The sequence below is a fragment of the Canis lupus genome, chromosome 30 (assembly GCF_003254725.2).
Source record: "Canis lupus dingo isolate Sandy chromosome 30, ASM325472v2, whole genome shotgun sequence".
In the NCBI taxonomy this organism is placed as follows: domain Eukaryota; kingdom Metazoa; phylum Chordata; class Mammalia; order Carnivora; family Canidae; genus Canis; species Canis lupus.
The window spans coordinates 35,954,319-35,975,872 of record NC_064272.1 but is presented as its reverse complement, the minus strand read 5'-3'; the positions used below and the strand labels follow the sequence as shown (position 1 = coordinate 35,975,872).

The 21,554-nt window shown below is 52.0% G+C and overlaps 1 protein-coding gene and 1 long non-coding RNA gene across 6 annotated transcripts in view; one reads left to right on the top strand and one right to left on the bottom strand.

The window, feature by feature from the left end:
• PKM (pyruvate kinase M1/2) overlaps positions 1-20,526 on the top strand; it is a 26,641-nt gene extending 6,115 nt beyond the window's left edge. Inside the window, exons 2-12 of one of the 5 annotated variants that reach the window (XM_025472270.3) lie at positions 1,908-2,024; positions 4,439-4,605; positions 5,401-5,492; positions 10,337-10,468; positions 10,924-11,110; positions 11,639-11,909; positions 13,546-13,696; positions 13,924-14,076; positions 17,138-17,304; positions 18,988-19,169; positions 19,823-20,526. In XM_025472270.3, the coding sequence (XP_025328055.1) occupies positions 1,908-2,024; positions 4,439-4,605; positions 5,401-5,492; positions 10,337-10,468; positions 10,924-11,110; positions 11,639-11,909; positions 13,546-13,696; positions 13,924-14,076; positions 17,138-17,304; positions 18,988-19,169; positions 19,823-19,929 (1,726 nt within the window). In that variant the 3' untranslated portion in view covers positions 19,930-20,526. Of the gene's footprint in view, positions 1-1,907; positions 2,025-4,438; positions 4,606-5,400; positions 5,493-10,336; positions 10,469-10,923; positions 11,111-11,638; positions 11,910-13,545; positions 13,697-13,923; positions 14,077-16,572; positions 16,740-17,137; positions 17,305-18,987; positions 19,170-19,822 lie in introns of those variants that run through there. The other 4 variants (XM_025472271.3, XM_025472272.3, XM_035708941.2 and 1 more) reach the window with 4 other exon arrangements.
• LOC125754075 (uncharacterized) lies at positions 20,206-21,554 on the bottom strand. Its single transcript, XR_007407396.1, has 2 exons — positions 21,196-21,554; positions 20,206-20,763 (listed from the first exon to the last, which is right to left on the bottom strand). It is a non-coding gene; the product is annotated as an uncharacterized LOC125754075 (long non-coding RNA).

Below are 21,554 nucleotides of genomic sequence, written 5' to 3'. Positions count from 1 at the left end.
GAGGTTGGCTCTGCATGTCTGTGCCTCCCGGGAGGAGGGTGCAAGAGTGAGTCAGCGGGGCACCCGCTGGCTGCGTGTCCCGGCAGGCGCTGTCCAGACGGCCAGCATGAGGGAGGGAGCTCTTCGCAGAGGCCCGCGGGAAACCAGGGCTTTGGCTGCTGCCCTGGGGCCAGGGGAGAGTCCTGGGGGGTTTTGGCAAGAACTTGAGGTAGTGGTGGTTGGCAGGACGGGAAACTGGTGCTCAGGAGGACCTGAGAGGCAGGCAGCAGAGCCCTGACTTCCAGCAAGGGGGGCTCAGAGGCTGGGAGCTGAGTGCTCTGGTTTGGTAGACGTGTCTAAGGGCACTTTGAGATCTTGTAGGAGTTTGGACAAGCAAGCTTTTTTTTCTTTTTTTTTTCTTTTTTTCTGATTACTGGTGTGGAAATCCACTCAAATGCCAGATAAGTGTTCATTATTATTATTATTTTTTACATTTCATAGGCTGGGTGAGCAGAAAATCAGCTTGCAAAACCTCAGATTTAAATTGAGATGGTAAAATAGGGTTGTTGTTTGAGCGCAATATAATTGTATTTGCTAATGGCATCTCCTGGCCTTGGAGACAGCCCTTCTGTACCAGAATATCCTTGTCACAAAGATTATGCTGTGAAGTTTGAGGACAGACTAAACAGGCAAAGAAGTTTGCTGGATTTGGATGCATAACTAACAGGTTTGGAGCATAGAATTGTCCTGTGGTCTATGTCAACTTTTTTTTTTTTTTCCTTTTCTTTCTTTTTTTTTTTTTTTTTAATTTTTATTTATTTATGATAGTCACAGAGAGAGAGAGAGAGAGAGAGAGGCAGAGACACAGGCAGAGGGAGAAGCAGGCTCCATGCACCGGGAGCCTGACGTGGGATTCGATCCCGGGTCTCCAGGATCGCGCCCTGGGCCAAAGGCAGGCGCCAAACCACTGCGCCACCCAGGGATCCCTTTTTTTTCCTTTTCTTTCTTTGGGGTTCTAAGTGGATCAGAGTTGGCCTTCTTAAGCCAGTGGAATGGTCTGGCAATGCTTTTGTGATCTGGTGCCTGAGACGTGTTATCTCGCCTCTGCCACATTTAAGCAGAGTATTCCTGAAGTGCATAGAGAGGCGGTTGATTAATGAAACCAGAAGTTAAGCTTCATTTTTGTTTTGATTCCAACATTTTTACCAGGAAACTTATAAATGTATCATTTTTGGAAGAAGTACATTTGTGATTTTTCTTAATACAAAAATATTTCCATTAGTAAATTTATTAGTAAAGCGAAGAAAACATTTTGCTGTAATCCTACCACCTAGGTGACCTGCCATTACTTTATGGGTAGATAGACTTCCAGGCCTATTATGCATGTTTAGTTAGTAGCCCTTCTCCCTCAAAAACTGGGAGTTGACCAGGTTCTTGTATAGAATAGTGAAATGTTAATTAACCACATATTTAAAGGGAATTTAGAGCGAAAATAATCTGGGTATTCAGGAGGAGATAAAGCATCATAGAGCTAGCAAGAATTTCCTTTACCTGCAAATTTTCTGTTACCATTTTCTTGGTATTTCCTTGGAGGTATCTGTGTGTGTGTGTGTGTGTGTGTGTGTGTGTGTTTTAAGATTTTATTTATTTATTCGAGAGAGAGAGAGAGGCAGAGGCAGAGGGAGAAGCAGGCTCCATGCAGGGAGTCTGATGTGGGACTTGATCCCGGGCCCCTGGGATCATGCCCTGAGCTGAACGCAGGCGCTTAACCGCTGAGCCACCCAGGAGTCCCATATCTATGTTTTTCTCTGTAACATAGCAGAGTCTCCGGGAGCAGCTACCATCTGGTTACCTAGTTACTAAGGTCATATTTCCATTGCCCCAAAGAACTTCAGTTACACTCAGCTTCTACCTTGATCCTTGTACAGCTCTGCAGAGCAAACCTTACTCAGCTCTGAGCGGTCTTTGCAAGTGGGGCCAAGGAGCCACCCTGAGCCACAAAAAGGACATTATGTCACCGGAAGCCCAAGCCCCGAGAACACAAGGTATGACCCAACAACCTGTGGCCCCGGCCAGGTCTTTGTTTGCAAGGAAACACTCTTGTCTCGGGTCTAGAGAAGAGATAGCTGACTATGTTTTTGTGTTTTTTATGTTTCTGTTTTTGGTTTTTGTCAGGTGTTTTTTTTTTTTTTTTTTTATTTTAAATTTTATTTATTCAGGACAGACACAGACAGACAGAGAGAGGCAGAGACACAGGCAGAGGGAGAAGCAGGCTCCATGCAGGGAGCCCGATGTGGGACTCGATCTCGGGTCTCCAGGATCACGCCCTGGGCTGGAGGCGGTGCCAAACCGCTGGGCTATCAGGGCTGCTCCAGCTGGTGATTTTTAAGAAGATGCAGGTTAATTATTCCAATCCACTTTTTGAGATCTTGTTTTATTCATGATGACAGTCCTCAGACTGGATGATGATTCCACTTGGAGGCCACAGCTAGGCCTTTGTGTTCCAGTTGGCTGGGTGTGCCACCTGGTGCCATCTCTTCAGTCATGTTCTCTTAACAGGCAGACTTACCTCAGCCCTGCCATGTGCTCCGAAGGCACAGGAGCCCTGACTCCACGCGAGTGCCAATAAAGAAACCCTGGCTGCCGAGGCAGGCCCTCTAGTAATTCATAAATTCTTCAGATTTGGGGAAGGAGGGAAGAGAGGTATAACTTTGGTTTTGACAAAGAAGCTTTGAGGTACACGGAAAGGTCGTTCAGCAAACACTGGAACACTCCCCAGTACTAGGTGCTAACAGAGAACAGGTAGGTCACAGAGGAGAGGACCTCCAAACATTTTCGTTTTGGTGCCTGGTGTGTATTAGGGAGTTACGAAACACACGTTGAAAGGAGCAGCGCATTTGCCGTGTGGAATAGTTAGCCAACATCTTATTTCCCCATTTTTGAAGTATCAGCCTCTGTAGCTGAGCATGGGTAGCCATCCGTTTTCACTAGCTGACAAGTTTTGCTCACAACTGGTCACGGAACTTCTTGGGCGTGTATCAGAATTCTTGAAGGTAGCAGATATGGGCTGAGATGCAAGCTACCCCGAGAGGCCCCAAAGTCAAGGCGGGGGGAGGAGGAAGTAAAAGTGGCATGTATGGCGTGCCTGGATTCAGAGCCCTGAGAGTTAGGAGGAGCTGGGACAGGCCTGAGGAGAGGCTTGTTCAGGAGCCTGGGCTGAAGCCTTGAAGCTCCCAGGGTGTTAGGAGTAACCCTTGGTCCAAGAACTTGAAGAAGGGACAGCCTTGTGATGAGGAGGGTCGAGCTTCTGACTCACATCCTTACCTGATGGTCCTTCAGACCAGCCTGGAAGCTTCTTAGGTCTCTATAATCAGCAAACTAACCGGCTGAGTGAGTTTAGCTGTCAGTAGTGAAGGAAGCAAAGGTCGGGACAGTTGTCAGGATTGTGACCGGGTCTGTTTAATTACCTGTAACAGGTGGTCTTTGCGGTGTGCTTGTCAGAAAGGGAATCGGGATGGTGTATCAGAAAATCAGGTGGGGGAGAGGGTTTGGCCAGCAGTCTGGATGGATTTCCTCAGGTGTAACTGTCCTGTTAAAGTAGCTGTAATACGTCTAGAACCTGACCAGTGCCATTGGGGTTATCTGGTTTTATGCAAATTGCTTTGCACGTCCCTAAAGTCCTGCTGACCACAAGTAGCTGTGGTTTTCAGGTGCAGACTCCTGGGGTGAAAGTGCGCTCGGGATTTTGGGTCAGCTCTGCTTCCTGTCCAAGGAGTGGTTCTTACTATCTGTCAGTGAACTGGGATCGGCTCTCCTGCCAGAGCAAGCCAAGGAATGAACTTACATGTTGCTCTGGCTTAGAGAAAATCTAGGATTCCAGAGGTCAAAGGACTGCCTGGATGATGATTGTCTTTACAACCAGGAAAATCACTTTGAGTTTGGGTGGGGATTATTAAAAACCACTATGGATGCCCCACCCCATAGCGGACGTTTATAGCTTGAGATAGCTTTTCATACAAAGATTTATATTTGCCAAGATACTAAACTAGCAGTTATGCTTTCTGTCGCTGGAAGGTTGGTCACGCCTTCCTTTGGAGGTAGCTTCCTTCGATGCCTGTGAGATGTTGTTTGGAGGAGGACGAGGAAAGCTGTCAAAGCAGATACTAGCCCGTTGTAAGGGAGATCTGCTTACAGCGGATGCTTGGGAAGCACGTGTGTTGGGGACGAGGTTTTAAATTGGTCTTTGAGGTCCTTTCCACTTGCTCATGGTCATGTGAACCCTTTGCCCGACTTGAGGAGTGCCCACGCCACCAGAGCATGGTGGGGCTCCCTGTGGCTCGTGCAGAGTGTGCCTATTGAGTTAATGTGTAAGCAGGAAACAGCCTCTTGTGCTAAGAGATCTGTTAACCACCTGGGCTTCTCAGACTGATGACTCTCTCTTCAATTCCCCTGGATCCAGGACCTCAGCAGCCATGTCAAAGCCCCATAGTGACGTCGGGACCGCCTTCATTCAGACCCAGCAGCTGCACGCGGCCATGGCTGACACGTTCTTGGAACACATGTGCCGCCTGGACATCGACTCCCCACCCATCACGGCCCGGAACACTGGCATCATCTGTACCATTGGTGCGTGGGTGTGTCCCCCGCTGCGCCCCCCCCCCCCCCCCAAAAAAAAACAGGGGCTTCATATGACCGTGATCTTCCCTGAAAAGACAAAAGAAATGTAGCAAACCTGGGTGCTGAGCGAGATGCTATACAGGTTCTTTGGGAACTCTGGACTCCGGTCCTAGGAAGTTGCAATAAGGAATTTTGCGTGCTCTGTGTTTGCTGCTAAAGGCAGAATATAGACAGTGTGTTGTTCCATAGCACATCTTTTAGGGGCATCTCAGAAATCTAGGGAAGGTCTTTTTTTTTTTTTTTTTTTTTTTTTAAGATTTTATTTATTCATGAGAGACACAGAGGGAGGCAGTGACACAGGCAGAGGGAGAAGCAGGTTCCATGCAGGGAGCCCAACGTGGGACTCAATCCTGGGACCCCAGGATCATGCCCTGAGCCTAAGGCCGACGCTCAACCATTGAGCCATCCTGGGATCCCTAGGGAAGATCTTTTTGACTTGCTGTGTGCAACCAAGATTCTGTGGTTGGACATCTGGCTAGGCTTCAGGGCCAAGTCTTACTTAGGCTTTCTTAGTTAGATGGGGGCCTGTAGGATTTCAAGGGCATAGCAAAAGCATCCCCTTAGCTCAGGGAAGTGGGTAAACATAATATTAGTCATGTATATGCTTTTGAAAGAATTTTGAGCTGTTTCTGGGAGGAAAATTTAAGGGAAAAGGATATCAAGAGTTCTTCAAACTTGAAAGTGTTATTCCACCTTTGAATATTTAACACTTTGGCTTTAAAACTTTTTTTCCCCCTCCACTAGGACCAGCTTCCCGATCGGTGGAGACGTTGAAGGAGATGATTAAGTCTGGAATGAATGTGGCTCGTCTGAACTTCTCTCATGGAACTCACGAGGTAAGCCTCAGCTGGACAGCCTGGCCATAGGGGCAGCCTGTAGGAAATTGGGTGGCAGTGTGGTTCATTTAGTCATAGTGAATTAGGCAAGAGGAAGTCTGGGGTTTACAGCCAGCGGGACGAGTGTCTTCACTGGCCTATCCTATCATCCTTTCCCCATCTCCTGCCATCCCAGTTGGCCAAGTCTTCTTACCCAAAGATGACCTATTTGGTTATTGGCCATGGTTTTCTCACACTCGTGTACTGACTAAAGTGTGGAAGGTTTGGGGCACCTGGCTGGCTGAGGCAGAGGAGCATGCAACTCTTGATCTCAGAGGTGAGCATTTGGGGCCCACACTGAGTGTAGAGCTTGCTGGGAAAATAACTTTAAAAAAAGAGTGTGGAAGGGTTCTAATGGAAAACCCTGTAAGCCGTTAGGTAGCATGGCCTCAGTGCTTGACACCTCCTACCCCTGGGTTTCTATAGCTGTTCATATTGCAGTGATGAACCAAAAAGTCACCCTGCAGATTGATTTCTGGCCGAATGTAGACCCAAGATAACTGAGCAGGTCCAAGAGAAGAGTTTCTATACCATTGCAAGTTAAGGACCGAGTCCGATGTAATCACAATATCCAGCATACAGTACCCCACTTCATCAACACTGTTCCTAGCCTCTCTCTTCCCACGGGTTCTAGCATGTTAAAATAGAGTCAGCACACTCCCCAGCAGCCTCGTAGGAAAGGATCTGTACTGAGGCGGAGTATGAGCTGACTTGACCTGTGGACAGAGACTTGACCCAGGGACCAGGTGGCAACTCTTGGGACATGCTCCATCCCCCCTCCTGTTCCCAAACTAATTTTGAGGGAGGAGTGGAGGTTCCCTGAGGGACAATTCCTTTTAAAACCCATCGGGTTCCATCATAAGCTGTGGGATTTCAAAGTGGTATCGATAAAGAATGAAGGCGCCAGACTTAGTTCCTTCTTTCGACTTCTGATACTTTCTGTTCAGAATAAAGAAAAAGCTGCCCTGTAAGGACAAGTGGTGAGGGGTTGCCCTCTGGCATTTGGAAGCTGCTGTTTAGACTAAAAATAAAGCCTCAGGAAGTACAGCCCAAGAGGTGAACTTCTCCTTCTGGAAACGTGAGACTCTCCAGCATGGGTTCCCTAACCCAGTTTCATAAACAGCCTATGGCCTGGCAGGCAGCCGGCCTCCAGATGTCATGGGGGCCTGACTGAGTTCAGAGGAGCTGGGCTCAGCCGGCACTTCAGGCAGGTTAAGACACGTTCGTGGTGACATTCTGCAATTTTCCAAAGTCGGGGTCCTTGGCAGGAGTCCCCAGGAATTCTTGCAAGGGTTAGCTCAGCCCAGAGAGAGAGCTAAAGATATCAGTGGGGATCAGTTCACCATTGATCCCTGCTGCCGGACCATGCCAGGGTCTGCTGGGTGCAGCAGAAGCAGCAGAAATAGATTTGAAGAAGTTGACCTTTAACAAGGCTTGATATGGCCTCTCCCATCCAGTAAATTAACACCACAGCAGCTCCAAAATGGCAAGGCTGTGTGGTGTCCGCTACACGTGCTGGACAGGGGGGCTGGCTCGGGGATTTGGACTTTTTAAAACAAGAGCCATTTGGAGATAATCTCTGCTTAAATACTTATTCCCAGATTAGAATTGGGATTTGGGGAAAAAAAACAAAAACACCCAAGTTCCTGTTGTTTGAGGTTTTTGACTAGAATAAAGTTGTCTCTGGGATCAAGGGTTTAAAAACTCCTCTGAAATTGTTCTGATATCCTATAATGTCACATAAGCAGTTTGACCGCATATCCGAGCTCTTACTTAATACCCACCTTTGGTTAGTGGCTACAATCTGCTTTCCCAGCTCTTGACAATTTTTAAATACTCTTCTAAACAGAGCATTGAAATAGTTTTCTCTCCCTCACACTGAAGGGACGTCTATTGTCTGCATCTGATCTTTTCTGACAGCTTTGCCTGCCACACTGTCCCTAACCCCCTTGGGCAGTTCATATGTGCAAGAGGTATTCTTACTCAATGTGTGGTCCCAGAGACACAGACCTTTTTCTTTTTAAGATTTTATTTATTCATGAGAGAGACTGACAGGCAGAGAAACAGGCAGAGGGAGGAACAGGCTCCATGCAGGGAGCCCAGTGCGAGACTTGATCCCGGAACTCTGAGATCACGGCCTGAGCCAAAGGCAAACGCTCAACTGCTGAGCCACCCAGGCGTCCGGAGACACTGACTTTTAAACAGCCTAAATTTAGAACCTTCCACAGGGACAGTATTGATGGATGGAACTCTTTACCATTTGGTAACATCCAACAAAACCACAGCCATAGTGGAAGACTCAGTACACTTCCCAGAAATGCACCAAAAGATGACAGTATAGAGGATCTGAATGATGTAAGACCTAATAATCTCATTTGTTTATACATAGCCGATGATTTTATGCCCCCCCAAGAACAAAAACACGTGTTGATTTAGAATGTTTATGATTAAGTAAGTTATTAGGCCACCAAAACCCCTCAAGTTCCATAAAATGGAAATTATATAGACCATATTTTCTGGGGTATCTTTTTATGCAAATTTTCAGTCTCCGGAAAACTTTCAGGGGCATGGGCACACAGTAGGTTAATCATCTTACTCTTGATTTCAGCTCAGGTCATGACCTCAGGGTTGTGAGATCAAGCCCCACATCAGACTCCGTGCTGGGCATGGAGTTTTCTTAGGATCCTCCCTTTCCCTCTGTCACTCCCCTACTTCATCCACAAACAAAACTTACAGGCTTAAATGTACTTTTTGGAAAACAAAAGTCTTAATGAAAGTTAATGAAATACTTAAAATACTAGGAGCCAAATAATCTAAAAGGGATAAAAGAAAAGCACTGATCTTCAAGCATAACTTGATAAAACAAAATGAATTTGACAAACCGAAAATAACTTCCTGTGAAACAAACTTCTGGAAAGTCTGGTCAAGAATGAGGATGCATAAAAAGACCATGAAAAGGGACTATTTCCCATATATTAGGAGAGAGTTTGAAAGTCATAAAAAGACTTCTCTAATTTCTGTAAGTTGAGATGAAGTTGACTATCCTCCAAGAAAAGGTAAGTCCAAGAGGTAGAAAGTGTAGATTAACAGCCTGAAGAAATCGGAAAGGTGGGCAGCCCAGGTGGCTCAGCGGTTTGGCACCGCCTTCAGCCCAGGGTGTGATCCTGGAGACCCGGGATCGAGTCCTACGTTGGGCTCCCTGCATGGAGCCTGCTTCTCCCTCTGCCTGTGTCTCTGCCTCTCACTCTCTCTCTCTCTGTGTGTCTCTCATGAATAAATAAAAAAAAAAAAGAAAAAAAGAACTCGAAAAGGTGACTGTGGGCTCTAGCTCCATCCCAGGTCAAGAGGACTTGATGGCTTACTTCTGTCTCCCCTCAAAGGAACTTTGTCATGCTGTTCCAGAGCCTAGAAGTCTTCCCAATCTTCCCAATATGTTCTTTGAAGCCAACACACACCCTGATAGTGAAGTGAGATGAGGACAGTACCGCAACCAGACAGGTTAGCTCTTGGGGCCTGTCTCTCACTTAGAAGCAGAAAGCAAGGGTAAAATTCAACAGTCCACATCCACTCCTCTGTTAAAGGAATTTCTTCCCCCGTGACCATGTGAATTTTATTCTAGGAACATAAAGTCCACACTGGGATGAAATAGAGTGGCCAGCATGAGGTGATGGTGATAACTAGGTGCTCACCTCTGTTCTAAGGACTTCGTGGATTCTTTTACCTTTCACATCAGCTCTGAGGAAAAGGCATCTGACAACAACGAAACACCTACTCCTTTAAAATAAATTACCTCTATATTCTGTTCTATACAGAATATTTTTATTCTGTTTCACAAGCTAGCAATAGAAAGACATATTTTCATAACTCCTAGTACGGACATCTGCCCCCAGAGAACAAGCCATGGTCCTCATCAGAGACTATAATAGAAGCTGAAGATTCTCAGACACAGCTTCAGGCAGCACCATCCTTGGAGATGAGACTCTGGTTCCAGCTCCCCCCTCAGCTGCCTTATGGGTGCTGCTCTCCCGGGCAGGCTGAAGGACAGACAAGGCCTGTCAAGTGCTGAACTGGGTGCCCCTGTTACCAGCAATGTCCTGGTGGCTACACTAAGAACTTGGTGACGTCTTGGCTTTGAGTCCCTTTTTCAGTCGTCAGTCGTGGCGAGTGGAAAGGGAAAAGGCTGGAAGCCAGGGCGCGTGGTTCAGAGAGAGGCGCATTTTCCTGTTCCCTAGACCACTCCAGAAAGTGATTGTGAAAACCAGGTCTGTGGGCCCCTAGGCGATGGCTTATTTAGCTTGAGCTATTGTAAGCTTAAGTAAATAACTCTGGAGTTTGAATTGTAGTTGGAATCAATAGGGGAAAAGCTCAGAACTGCCAACTCTCCCACCGGACTCTGACACTGATTGCCCGGCCAGTATCACCCACACACACGTTAGTGCAAGGTCTTTTTCTCCCGCGGTCTGCTTTATTTGCCAAGGGAGCATGAGCGTAAGGGAGACAGACTTCTTTCATGCTGACACCGTGTTTACATCATCCCTGTAGTGGGCTTTGGTGGCCGTATTCTCGGGTTTCTAAGCTTTGGCCTTGAGTGAGTGAGTGAGCGAGTGAGTGAGTGCCACAAAAGGAGTGGGTGGCAACGAGGCGATTGAAATGAGCAAGTGGGGGGTGCTCAGTGAGTGGATGACCCTGACGCCAGACACAGGAGGGTAGAGGTCTGGAACATCACAGGCCTTTGCGGAGTGATCTGCTTCAGCCGCGGCTCCAGATCTTGGGTGGGAGCACAGCTGTCCTCTTCCTTCCCCCAGTACCACGCAGAGACCATCAAGAACGTGCGTGCAGCCACAGAAAGCTTCGCTTCTGACCCCATCCTCTACCGGCCAGTGGCTGTGGCCCTGGACACCAAAGGCCCTGAGATCCGAACTGGCCTCATCAAAGGCGTGAGTATCAGGGGCCAGTGGGAGGGAAGGTGCAGGAGGCAGTGGGCCCTAGAGAGCCGTCCTCGGTGGCGTGTGTCCCGGTTGGAGGCCGTGTTCCTCACAGTGCAGATCTGGAAATTCTATTCATCATGGCTAAAAAAGTTGATTTGGTGTACTTTGCTAAAAAATGGTACAAAGAAGAATCTTTTTTTTACTTTACTCTGAGAACCTCCTTCCAAGTCTGTCCGTTGCTTTTCCTCTATCGTTACATAGCGAGACGATGATGTTGTAGGACGTTGTAAGTCTTTCTTGGGTCACTTCCTTGAGAAAAGATTGTTTATTTCCAAAGCCAGAAGCTTTATTGTTCCTCATGGCTGGGATTGGAGCATGTTCCCTGGAGGAAAGAGCTTTTCTTTTCCTTCGGAGCGGGCCCGGCTCCTGTGGTTTGGACTCGTGGCTTATTCTCTTGTCTGTAGAGCGGGACTGCAGAGGTAGAGCTGAAGAAAGGAGCCACTCTCAAGATCACCCTGGACAATGCCTACATGGAAAAATGTGACGAGAACATCCTGTGGCTGGACTACAAGAACATCTGCAAGGTGGTGGAAGTGGGCAGCAAGATCTACGTGGACGATGGGCTTATTTCTCTGCAGGTGAAGCAGAAAGGTATGTACTGGAGGCAATGTCTCGGTGTCTAGAACCAGCCCTAAATTTCCTTTGACCCAAGGAAAGTGGGAAGTTTGGCTGACAGCAAGGTTAAGGCTGGTTTTTCTCAGGATTTCTTTCTGTAATTCCTTGTCCTTTACAATAGACTTTGGCTCAACTTAATCACCTTCTTGGGGAGCATAGGAGAAGATTTCTTTTTCCCCATCCTGTTTGTGTCTTTGTGGTTTTCTTCCTTCCATCGCTCAGTGTGATACGTGTCAGGCACTATCCCAAGTATTTTACATGGTAATTTGTTCACGTTTTATAACAACCTTATGAGTGGGTATTATGATCTCTGACAGGTGGGGAAACAGGCACAGAGAGGTTAGTTGACCTTTCCCAGACTTTACGATTAGTGAGTTAGGATCTGAGTTCTGGACATAGTGGCTCCAGCACCCACAATGTGCTGCTTTCCAGTTCACCCTGCTGGGGAGAGCCTGCTTCCTGTTGGACATTGTGCTCCCATCCCTCCACCCCCATTTCGTACAGGTGCTGACTTCCTGGTGACGGAGGTGGAGAACGGTGGCTCCTTGGGGAGCAAGAAGGGTGTGAACCTCCCCGGGGCTGCTGTGGACCTGCCTGCTGTGTCAGAGAAGGACATCCAGGATCTGAAATTCGGGGTGGAGCAGGACGTAGATATGGTGTTTGCGTCTTTCATCCGCAAGGCAGCTGATGTCCATGAGGTCAGGAAGGTCCTGGGAGAGAAAGGGAAGAACATCAAGATAATCAGCAAAATTGAGAATCATGAGGGAGTTCGGAGGTGGGTGTCCTGACCGCCCCCTGCCCCTCAGCCCCAGCCCGGCATTCCAGAAAGCAGACTGTATCCCGTGGATACCCAGGTCCCAAACCTGGCGACCTACCCATCAGAGTGCAAACTCCCAAGCTTAGGCTAGACCCACTGGGGAGGAGAAGGCATTGGCATTTTTAATTATTTACATAAGGGTTTTTTTTTTTTTTAATTTGATGTATTTATTCATGAGAGACACAGGCAGAAGGAGAAGCAGGCTCCATGCAGGGAGCCCAATGTGGGACTTGATCCTGGGATTCCAGGATCTCGCCCTGAGTCAAAGGCAGATGCTCAACCACTGAGCCACGCAGGTGCCCCTATTTACTTAGTTTTTTGTTGAATTTTATTTAAGTAATCTCTATACCCGATGTGGGGCTTGAACCCACAATCCTGAGATGAAGAGTCACATGTTCTTTCAAGTGGGCCAGCCAGGGGCCCCAAGGAATGGGTATTTTTAAGAAAATACATATATATATCTTCCCAGGTGATTGGCATGGCGATGCACCCCAGAAGTGACTGACATTGTTCTGTAGGCCCAGGCCCAGTGTTGGGAGTGGATGGGGAGGGTCACTGCTCACAGGGGCCCTCATGCTGTCCTCCTGATGAGCGCTACCTGTGTTTGCTGGAATAAGAGGACGTTTCCCCCCATCCTACACCTCCACCCCATTTTTCCCAGTGGAAGGAAGAAGATGGCAGGCTGTTAGGAAGGTGCTCTTGTTTGGCCCCTCACTTGGGAGATAGGTGGAAGCTCATGGTGTCCTTGTCTTCACTTAAAAGGCAGTTGGCCTGCTGACTGGGCCGGTTCTGGCATGTTCCCAGCTTCCTGGAGGAAAGCATGTGGTCCTAGCTGTACTTCACCTCCTTCCCAGTATCCCCAAGTAGAGCTAAAAGAGTATGGCCAGCTTGGTGACATCTGTTCCTCTGCAGCTCCCTGCTAGGAACATAAGTCACCAGAACTAAAACCCCAGACCTACTTGGGTGGATTAGGCCTGTGCTTGGAGAGGGCAGAGGGGCAGCCCTACCTGCTGTTTGATCTTGCCATCCTTAGCTTTGTGCGGGTGGCCTTTGTACCAGGCAATATGGAGTCTACCTTCTGTCCTGATAAACCATGGGTGCTAGCTGTCCTTGGCCATAGGCCAGGCCAAGCCACATGTCCTCATGCCTTCAGCAGGTTGGAGGGGCCCCCCTCAAGGAACAGCCCTCAGGTGTCCTTGGCTGGAAGGCCACAGACCTTTGTGTCAGGAGCAGTCAGCTAACCTTGGAAGTGCTGGCGGCAGTGGGGGTGGTAGAGAGGTGCCTTAGGCGGGGCCTCATGACCTGCAGGGGGAGAGGAAACAAACCCAGGGGGCTTCGGAGGAAACCTTGTCTTTTCCCTTACCCCTTGGTGGAACCTCCATACGAGTGCTAAAGCAGCCCAGCAAGCAGTACTGTTAGCCCACCTTGGGAGACCAGGTAGCTGGAACACCCCATCCCCTTTGTGCCCACGGCGAGGTCCTGGACAGCTGTCCTGGTGAAGGGCTGCTGAGTCAGAGTCCAGGAGAACCTCTGTGCGTCACTGCACTTGCGGCCTTGTTCCATAGAACCTCTCTCTCCCTGCCCTCTTTGTCAGGTTTGATGAGATCCTGGAAGCCAGCGATGGCATCATGGTGGCTCGAGGTGATCTAGGCATTGAGATTCCTGCAGAGAAGGTCTTCCTTGCTCAGAAGATGATGATTGGGCGGTGCAACCGAGCGGGCAAGCCTGTCATCTGTGCGACACAGGCATGTGCCTCTCCCCACACTCACACACTCACAGGCGGGTGCTGCTTGGTCTCTTCCCAGGACCCTGCCCCACGCCTCTCAAACACACGTGCACCCTCCCTTCCCCTCGTGCATGCACACAAAGCCTTACTCTGTGCACGAACACAGGATCCAGGGAATCAGCCTGTAGTCCTTCCTTTCTGGAGACCGCCCAGGCCACATCTCACTAATGCTCTGTCCCCGCGCAGATGCTGGAGAGCATGATCAAGAAGCCTCGTCCCACCCGGGCTGAGGGCAGTGATGTGGCCAATGCAGTGCTGGATGGAGCTGACTGCATCATGCTGTCTGGAGAGACCGCCAAAGGGGATTACCCCCTGGAGGCTGTTCGCATGCAGCACCTGGTGAGTTCCTCGGGCCTCCCCGCCGATGTCTGTAGGCTCGGGCTGGGTGGAAGCAGGCTCTGGTACGAGGCAACACCTTTCAGGCTTCTGTGCCCACAACCTTTTATGATCCTCTAATAAGTCACAGCAAGACTGCGGAGGTGTGTGCTGGGGAGGAGGGGGTGTCTTGGTTTTCGTTCTCTTCTGTCTTCACTGTCCACGCTCCATCTCCTGTCTCCTCCTGTCCTGGAGGCATCCTCCTTCATCAGCCTACACGGTTCACTTCTGGCCTCGAGGTTGTGAATCTGTCCCATGATTCAAGTACTGAGGTACTTGTCCCTCTTCCTCTGGACAGCCCAGAGGACCCAGAAGAGGCCGTGGGCTCCTGCTCCCTGCCAGCCTGTCTGGCTTCCGTTTGCATCCCCACCTGGCCACATCAGGTGTCTCCCCCCGCCCCCAGGGGCCCCGGGCCTGCACTGGAGACTGTCGTGTGTGTGAGGGGACCGAGCTGGCCTTGCATGGCGCCTGCAGCGGGGCCTGCTTCGCTGAGCTGCTGAACGGTGGGGTTTAGTGACTGGCAGCAAGTCCACAAGTAGAGGCAGGTGGAAGGCGACTGAGCCTGCTGGGGCGTGGAGGGAGAGCCTCCGGAAGAGTCCTGGAGGCAGCTTTTTCCCACCCTGGCAGCTAGCTCTGACGCTCTTGGGCTTGTCCACGTGCCCCTGCCTGGCTCCTTCTCAGTTCCTTGGCCCTGTCTGGTCCTGCTCTAGACACACGGAAGACTTCACCCAGGGTTCACTTACCAGGGCTCCTGAGGCCTGGGAGGCAGAGGCCTGCACATTCACTTTCTTAACAGTAGTCCAGTGTCAGCACTTAACGTGTGTGGAGCTCTGCAAACTTGCCTCTGATCCTGAAGTGGTTTTTCCTTGACCTATTCCTTTTCCCATCAGCAGAGGGACCCTGTGCCCTTTGCGTGATGCCGCCTCCCCCGAACTCTCCCAGATGTAACCCCCCAATACACAAAGTCTCTTCCTTTCCTCGTTCACTTTTTGTGTGTCCAGTTATTAGCCTGTGTAGATTGATGTAATCTTCGTATATCCCCTGTGTGATAGATGTCACCCCAATTTACGGATGAGGATTACGTGATGATAAAGCCTTAGTTTGAACCCAGAACTGCTGGCTGCAGGGCCAGTGTTGTCCTGTATGTAGTGTTCTGTCTAGCAGGCGATAAGGCCACGTCTCCATCAGGGGCCTGTACTGGGCTCAGAGATTAAGACTCTCCCTCTGGCCTCTGAATTCCAGCTATTTTTCCATAACCAGTTTCTCCTCTGGACAGACAGACACACCTTAGAGAGAACCCCAGGGCTTGGATGGCACTGCTCAGAAGATAAGTGATGAGGTGTAGGTGAGGTGGCCTCTCCTCACGTCCCCAGTTAACGCCGAGCTTCTCTTAACCGTTCACTGCTTTCTCTCGTGTGTTGTGTAAATGAGGCAATTAACCACCCATAACTCAGGGCTAGGCCGTCTCAGGTACGTCCCGTTTCCTGCTCGGTCTCCTGTCCTTTGGATTGCATGCACTCCGTTCTTAGAGAAGAAAGAAAACCTTTAACCTAGTGAATCCTGTACCTGCCTTTACCGTCAAATTAATGGAACGTTCTGATTTTTCTCGCACCCATCATTCTCTAAGATTCCAATCTTCCGAAGCTTAAATTTTCTTTCTACTTCCTGATGTTATCCGAGCAGGTAGTCTGTGACTATAACGGAACGGCTTTCTCATGACTGTGATAATCCTTAATGTTGTAATCAAGCGTCTCTGTTAAACTCACCCGTGTGCTTCCACAGGCTTCTGTCCCTTCACATGGCTGTTGAGTGTGCCCCTCGCAAGTTTGCCATCTCCCCACCTTTGTGCTTGGACCTCGGTTAAGCTGTGTGGCTTTGGCTTCATCTGACCCCAGCTTTCCAGCGCTGCTCCGCGCGTTTCCATGGCAGGCCATCGGAAAGGCTCCTAGCAGCCGCATGCGGAGGCCAAGCAAGTGCTCCATGTGTGCATGGAAGCCAGGCAAGACGCCCCGTGGTAACCAGACAGCCATGTGAGGAGGGAGGGCCTGTTCCTTCCTGTAAGCTGTGTCTTGAGGCAGCATGGTCAGGTCCTGCCAGGGAGCGGCGTGGGCCCAGCCTGGGCATGTTCCTATGCCAAGGCGCCGGTGCCTGCCGCCATCTTGTCTCCCTCTACCCCCCCACCCCCAATCAGAAAATCCTTCCAGAATGGAAAACCCCATTTTTCCTCTTTTGGAGAGGAAACAGCAGCAGTTGATGCTGGAAATTCTCCAGCCATCCCTGAGCAGTTGGGCTTTCATCATGCTGCCTCTTCGCATCTGCATGAAGGACAGATTTAGCCAATTAACCTAAGGTTACCTTCCTCTGATTAATTCCCCATTCTGTCTTTCCATGTGTTGTCTCTCGTTTTTCTCCCTCCTCCTTCCCTCTTCTTGCTTCTCCTCCCCCCTCCAAACCTTACAGATAGCTCGTGAGGCTGAGGCAGCCATGTTCCACCGCAAGCTGTTTGAAGAACTTGTGCGAGGCTCAAGCCACTCCACAGACCTCATGGAAGCCATGGCCATGGGCAGCGTGGAGGCTTCTTATAAGTGTTTAGCAGCAGCTTTGATAGTTCTGACGGAGTCTGGCAGGTAGGGCCCCAAGGGCAGGTAACTCCGTAGGATAACCAGCCTCTTGCTCCAGCTGATCTAGAAGACGGCTGGGGCGCAGCCCTGCAGCTGGGGCCCGGCTCCAGTCCTCTCCTCGTCTGCAGGAAGCCAGCCAGGGAGTCAGGGCAGGGCAGGACCGCAAGGGCCTCCGGCTCGGTAGGCACAGTGGCTGCCACAGGCACCTGGTGATGGGCCAGTTCCCATGAACCTTGGTCTTGCACGGGTCCGCGGCTCCAGTTGTCCGCCGCCTCTTGGCCTCCTGTCCGGGGACACGTCCCTCACCAGCTGTCTGTGAGCCTCTTCCCCTCCGTCTCCCGTGCGACACCGCTCTGACAGTCCTGTCCCCCTCCTGTCCCTCTGGACGGATGTTGCTCCCCTAGATTGCCCGTGAGGCAGAGGCCGCCATCTACCACTTGCAATTATTTGAGGAACTCCGCCGCCTGGCGCCCATTACCAGCGACCCCACAGAAGCCGCCGCCGTGGGCGCCGTGGAGGCCTCCTTCAAGTGTTGCAGCGGGGCCATAATCGTGCTCACCAAGTCTGGCAGGTAGGAGGTGGCAGCGGCTCCCAGGGCACGCCCTGCTCGGGGCACCTTCCCTGGGCGTCCCGAGAGCCGTGCGTTGATCGGGGCTCAGATGGCCCTGAGCCCAGGTAAGCCCCTCTGCCTGCCACCTGGGCCTGAGGACCCGAGGTTAGACTAGAGACTTCGTTGCCGAACGACAGACTGCACATGCTCACTTGAGTATGTGAAAGTTCATCTTTTAAGAAAGTAATTGATGACCAGTTTTGTTCATTCCAGCCACTACATGCCCTTTAAAAGTTCAGTTTGGGAGATTAGTGCTGTTCACTGACATGCTGTTGGGTTGGTGCACCTGTCTCTGTCTGTCTTTGAGCCCCAAAGGCAAGCAGATTCAGGCCTAGGAAAGGTCACCACGTCATCTTGCTGGCACCCTAGTGTCGGGCCGCCGAGCTGAGGCTGCTGATTGGCCTTGGCTTGGGATCTCCTCCTCATCTGGACATGGAGTCAGCCTCTGTCATTGCCCCAGTCTGGGAGTGTGCTCCTCATCCCTGCCTGCAGGGCCACAGGAATTCCTGGAAGGGGAAGGGATGGGGTCAGGCTGGTGGTCCCCGAGCATGGAGGTGCGGCAGGTGGGGTTGCGTGTAGAACCGGGACATGAGATCTGTGCAGATTACCTCAGCAGAGGGCTCCGGATAAACAGCTCCAACCATCAGGGTTGACCTTTGTGGAAAGGTCCAGCCTTTGCTCTTTGGCTATTTTTAGCTCCAGTCTTCTGGGATTTCACTCTAACCAGTCCCGACTTCAGCACTTGCTTCCCTCTGAAGCCTTGTATGGGGGCCAGGCCTTTAGCAGGGCAGCCTCTGCTGTGACATGGCTTAAGTTTCCCTGACACCTGTCGGTGTCCTTAGGGCTTGCCTTCCGACGCCCAGTGCCTCCTGCAAGCAAGCCCCTCCCCAGCTCCTGAGACCCGTCTACAGCCACAAGTGTACAATGTTCAAGGAAGCATGTGGCACTGGGGCCCAGAGGGGCCCTCTACCCTCCAGGGGACTCTGCACAGACAGAGCCTCCCACATTAACCTTCCCATCTCCTGGTCTAGCCTCCTGGGTAATACCCAGGTTTGGCTCTAGAGCTGGGTTGCTAGGACTGTTTTAGGGACTTGGGGGCCATGTAGGCTGGGGGAGAGGGCACAGCAGTAGAGGGCTGGCTTTGTAGGTTCCCTGGGGGGCTGGTGAGCTCTGCTGCTGTTCTTTGCAGATGCCAAGAGTCAGGTGCTATTCACATGCTGCTTGGCTTGTAGCTGCTGCTGGCAGCAGGAGGAATGGGTGCTGGTGAGGTTGGGCAGGGCTGTATCTGTGCCAGGATGGGAAAGTTCAGAGGAGGGGCTTCTGCCAACTGAGTCGTGTGGGGTGAGTGGGTGAGACTGACCGCGCCGGGTCGGTGTGATCCTGGGGCCCTGGGCTGTGGGGAGGGGGGTAAAAAGCCAAGTGGACAGATAGCATAGGAAGAAGAGTCGGATTCTGTTCCTCGGAAGGTGGAGGACGAGGGGCAGCCCTGGCACGGGGAGCAGATGCTAAAGTGGCCAGAGTCTGATGCTGGCAGAATGAGTTGGATTAGAGGCTGAGTTGTTGCTGAAGGCCCTGTGGGGGGCTCTGGGAGGCTCTGGAACACTGTTTAATGGTCTCTTCTGCTTGGCCGTCATCCTGTCGCAGGTCCGCTCACCAGGTGGCTAGATACCGCCCCCGCGCCCCCATCATCGCTGTGACCCGGAACCACCAGACTGCTCGCCAGGCCCACCTGTACCGCGGCATCTTCCCTGTGGTGTGTAAGGACCCAGTGCAGGAGGCCTGGGCTGAGGACGTGGACCTCCGGGTGAACTTGGCCATGAATGTTGGTGCGTGGCTGGGAGCAAGGGCTAGCACCTGCCTGGAGGGGTGGGGACGGTGCTTGGGCACTGATCTCCCTGGGATCCTAGAGAAAGGGGAACATGCTGACCTTGGAGTGTGCAAGAGTCCTAGCTGTCTTCCCAGGGAACGTTCTCTGACTCCTCCTTCCCATTCCCTGAAGTTCTGGGCTAAGCCCAGGAGGGAGGAGGAGCCTTGGAGTTCTGGGGCTGAGCTGCCCACTTCTCTGTCTTCCCATCCGGGGCCCAAAGCAAAGGATCCTGGATAGTCAGGAATGTCCCTTCTTGGGCATCTGCTCCTTGTTGAGGGTTAAGAAAAGATTAGAGCTTTACATCATGGGGTGTCCTACACACAGATCACGTACTCATGGCCTTTGTCCCTAATAAAAGTAGGATGTCCGTGCATGAGAGGGACTACTCCACCCTCCAGAGTATAAAATGATGTCCAAAGGTCCCCGGCAGCTGCCATTTCAATTGATGAGGAAGAGTCGGGGCCTCCCTGGTCCCTGGGCTGGGCGGCTTGCGCCACCTTGTGGTGGGAGGCAGTAAGGGTCACCCAGTCTGGCTACCTCGGCGGGCGGGTCAGACAGGTGCTCTCCTGCCTGGCTTGCTTTTTCTCACCGACCTTTCTTCTCTTCTTTCAGGCAAGGCCCGAGGCTTCTTCAAGAAGGGAGATGTGGTCATTGTGCTGACCGGGTGGCGCCCTGGCTCCGGCTTCACCAATACCATGCGTGTGGTGCCTGTGCCGTGACGGGCCCCAGAGTCCCTCCTCCAGCCCCTGTCCCACCCCCTTCCCCAACCCATCCATTAGGCCAGCAATGCTTGTAGTGCTCACTCGGGGGTTGTCATGTGGCACTGGTGGGCTGGGATGCCAGGGAAGATGAATGCCTCTGTAAAACATGACTTTTTTAGGACCCTGTTCAGTGCAGGTGGCCCAGAGCTGGGCTGCACATCAGGTGACCTCACCGCAGCAACGGACGAGGGAAGGGTGCAGGACTGGAAGCCCCAGAGCTTTAACACGGAGGGCAACAGCTCCTGCTTCTCCTCCTCTGTGTACTCCATTCGGTTCCTATAGAAAATGGATACGCAGAGAACTCCCAACCCTGGCCTGGCTGGGTCTAGAGACCACCGCAAGAATCGCAGCCCAGGGCAGTGGTTCCAGTTACACTGGCTCAGGCCCTTACTCGCTTCTCCACCCCCCTGTCTCCCCCACTCCCACCTGCCCTTCTGTTCCTAGGCTCAGCTGCAGGCAAACACTCCACCCTCCATTTCCCCCACTCCTGCAGCTGCCTCCAGGCCTGTTGCTATAGAGCCTACCTGTGTGTCAATAAACAACAATTGAAGCACCCATTTCCTTTTTCTGGTGTTGGGGGGTGGGGACCGGGGGAAGGGCAGGGGTAGAAGGGGTTTGGGAGGAGGGAGAGACGAACCTCAAGAACCTTGCGCTCCTGGTGGTGTGGCGACCCGCCTGCCCTGCTGTTGTCTGCAAGTGTCTGCTGGGAAAGCAGCAGCTGACAGTCCTGAGATAGGTTCCCCTTCAGTGCCCCCAGGAGGTGGGTGGTAGCTGGGTCTATAAAGGCTGCAGCTGGGACATTTTATGGGCTTACTTGGACTGAAGAGAGTGTAGCAACAAGGACCCCTCCGCCCTGCTTTGGTGGGGGAGCTGAAGCGGCCTTTGCCCTGCACCTCCCCTTAGGACTGATGCACGAAGGGCCCTAAAGCAAGGGCGCTCTAGGAGAACAGGTTCTGCTCAGGTTGCAGAATGCTGCTCTCGGCTCCCTTTGCCTCCCCTGCCTGCCGCTGCCCTCCATCGCCCCCATGGCAAAGCGGGGCCAGGGGGGTGGCACAGGTCCGGGAAGGGAACTGTCTAGCACCTTCCTCTGCGGACCCTCCCAAGGACCAAGCCCTACGAGGCGGGAGGAGGGACTGGTCCGAGGGCCAGGTGAGCCCGGGGAAAGCGGGCTCTGGCCGCGCTCTCGAGGCCCAGCCCCTTGTCCCATCGCAGCCCTCGGCTTACCCGTCTTGCTTCCCCACTCGATTCCTGGCCGTCAGTCCCCCCACGGGACCCACGTCGGGGAAGTGCGTGACGGCGCCCGGCTCCGGGCTGGCCTGTGTGCCCGGTCCCTCGGGTGGGGAGGAGCTGAAGCCCAGCCTGCAGCTCAAGAGGGCTTAGAGGAGGACGGGGCCGGTTGCTGCAGAGGGCACCGGGCGAGACTGGCAGGGCCGAAGAGGAGGAGGAACCCGGAGCGGACCCGGGGGAACCCGAGGCCTGCGCTGGGAGGGGCGGAGGTGCACCTCCAGGGGCCAGGCCGCCGGGCCTCGCTGGTCTGCAGGCTCCAGGGGTCGGGATCCCGCGCGGAGCTCGGCCGGGCCCGG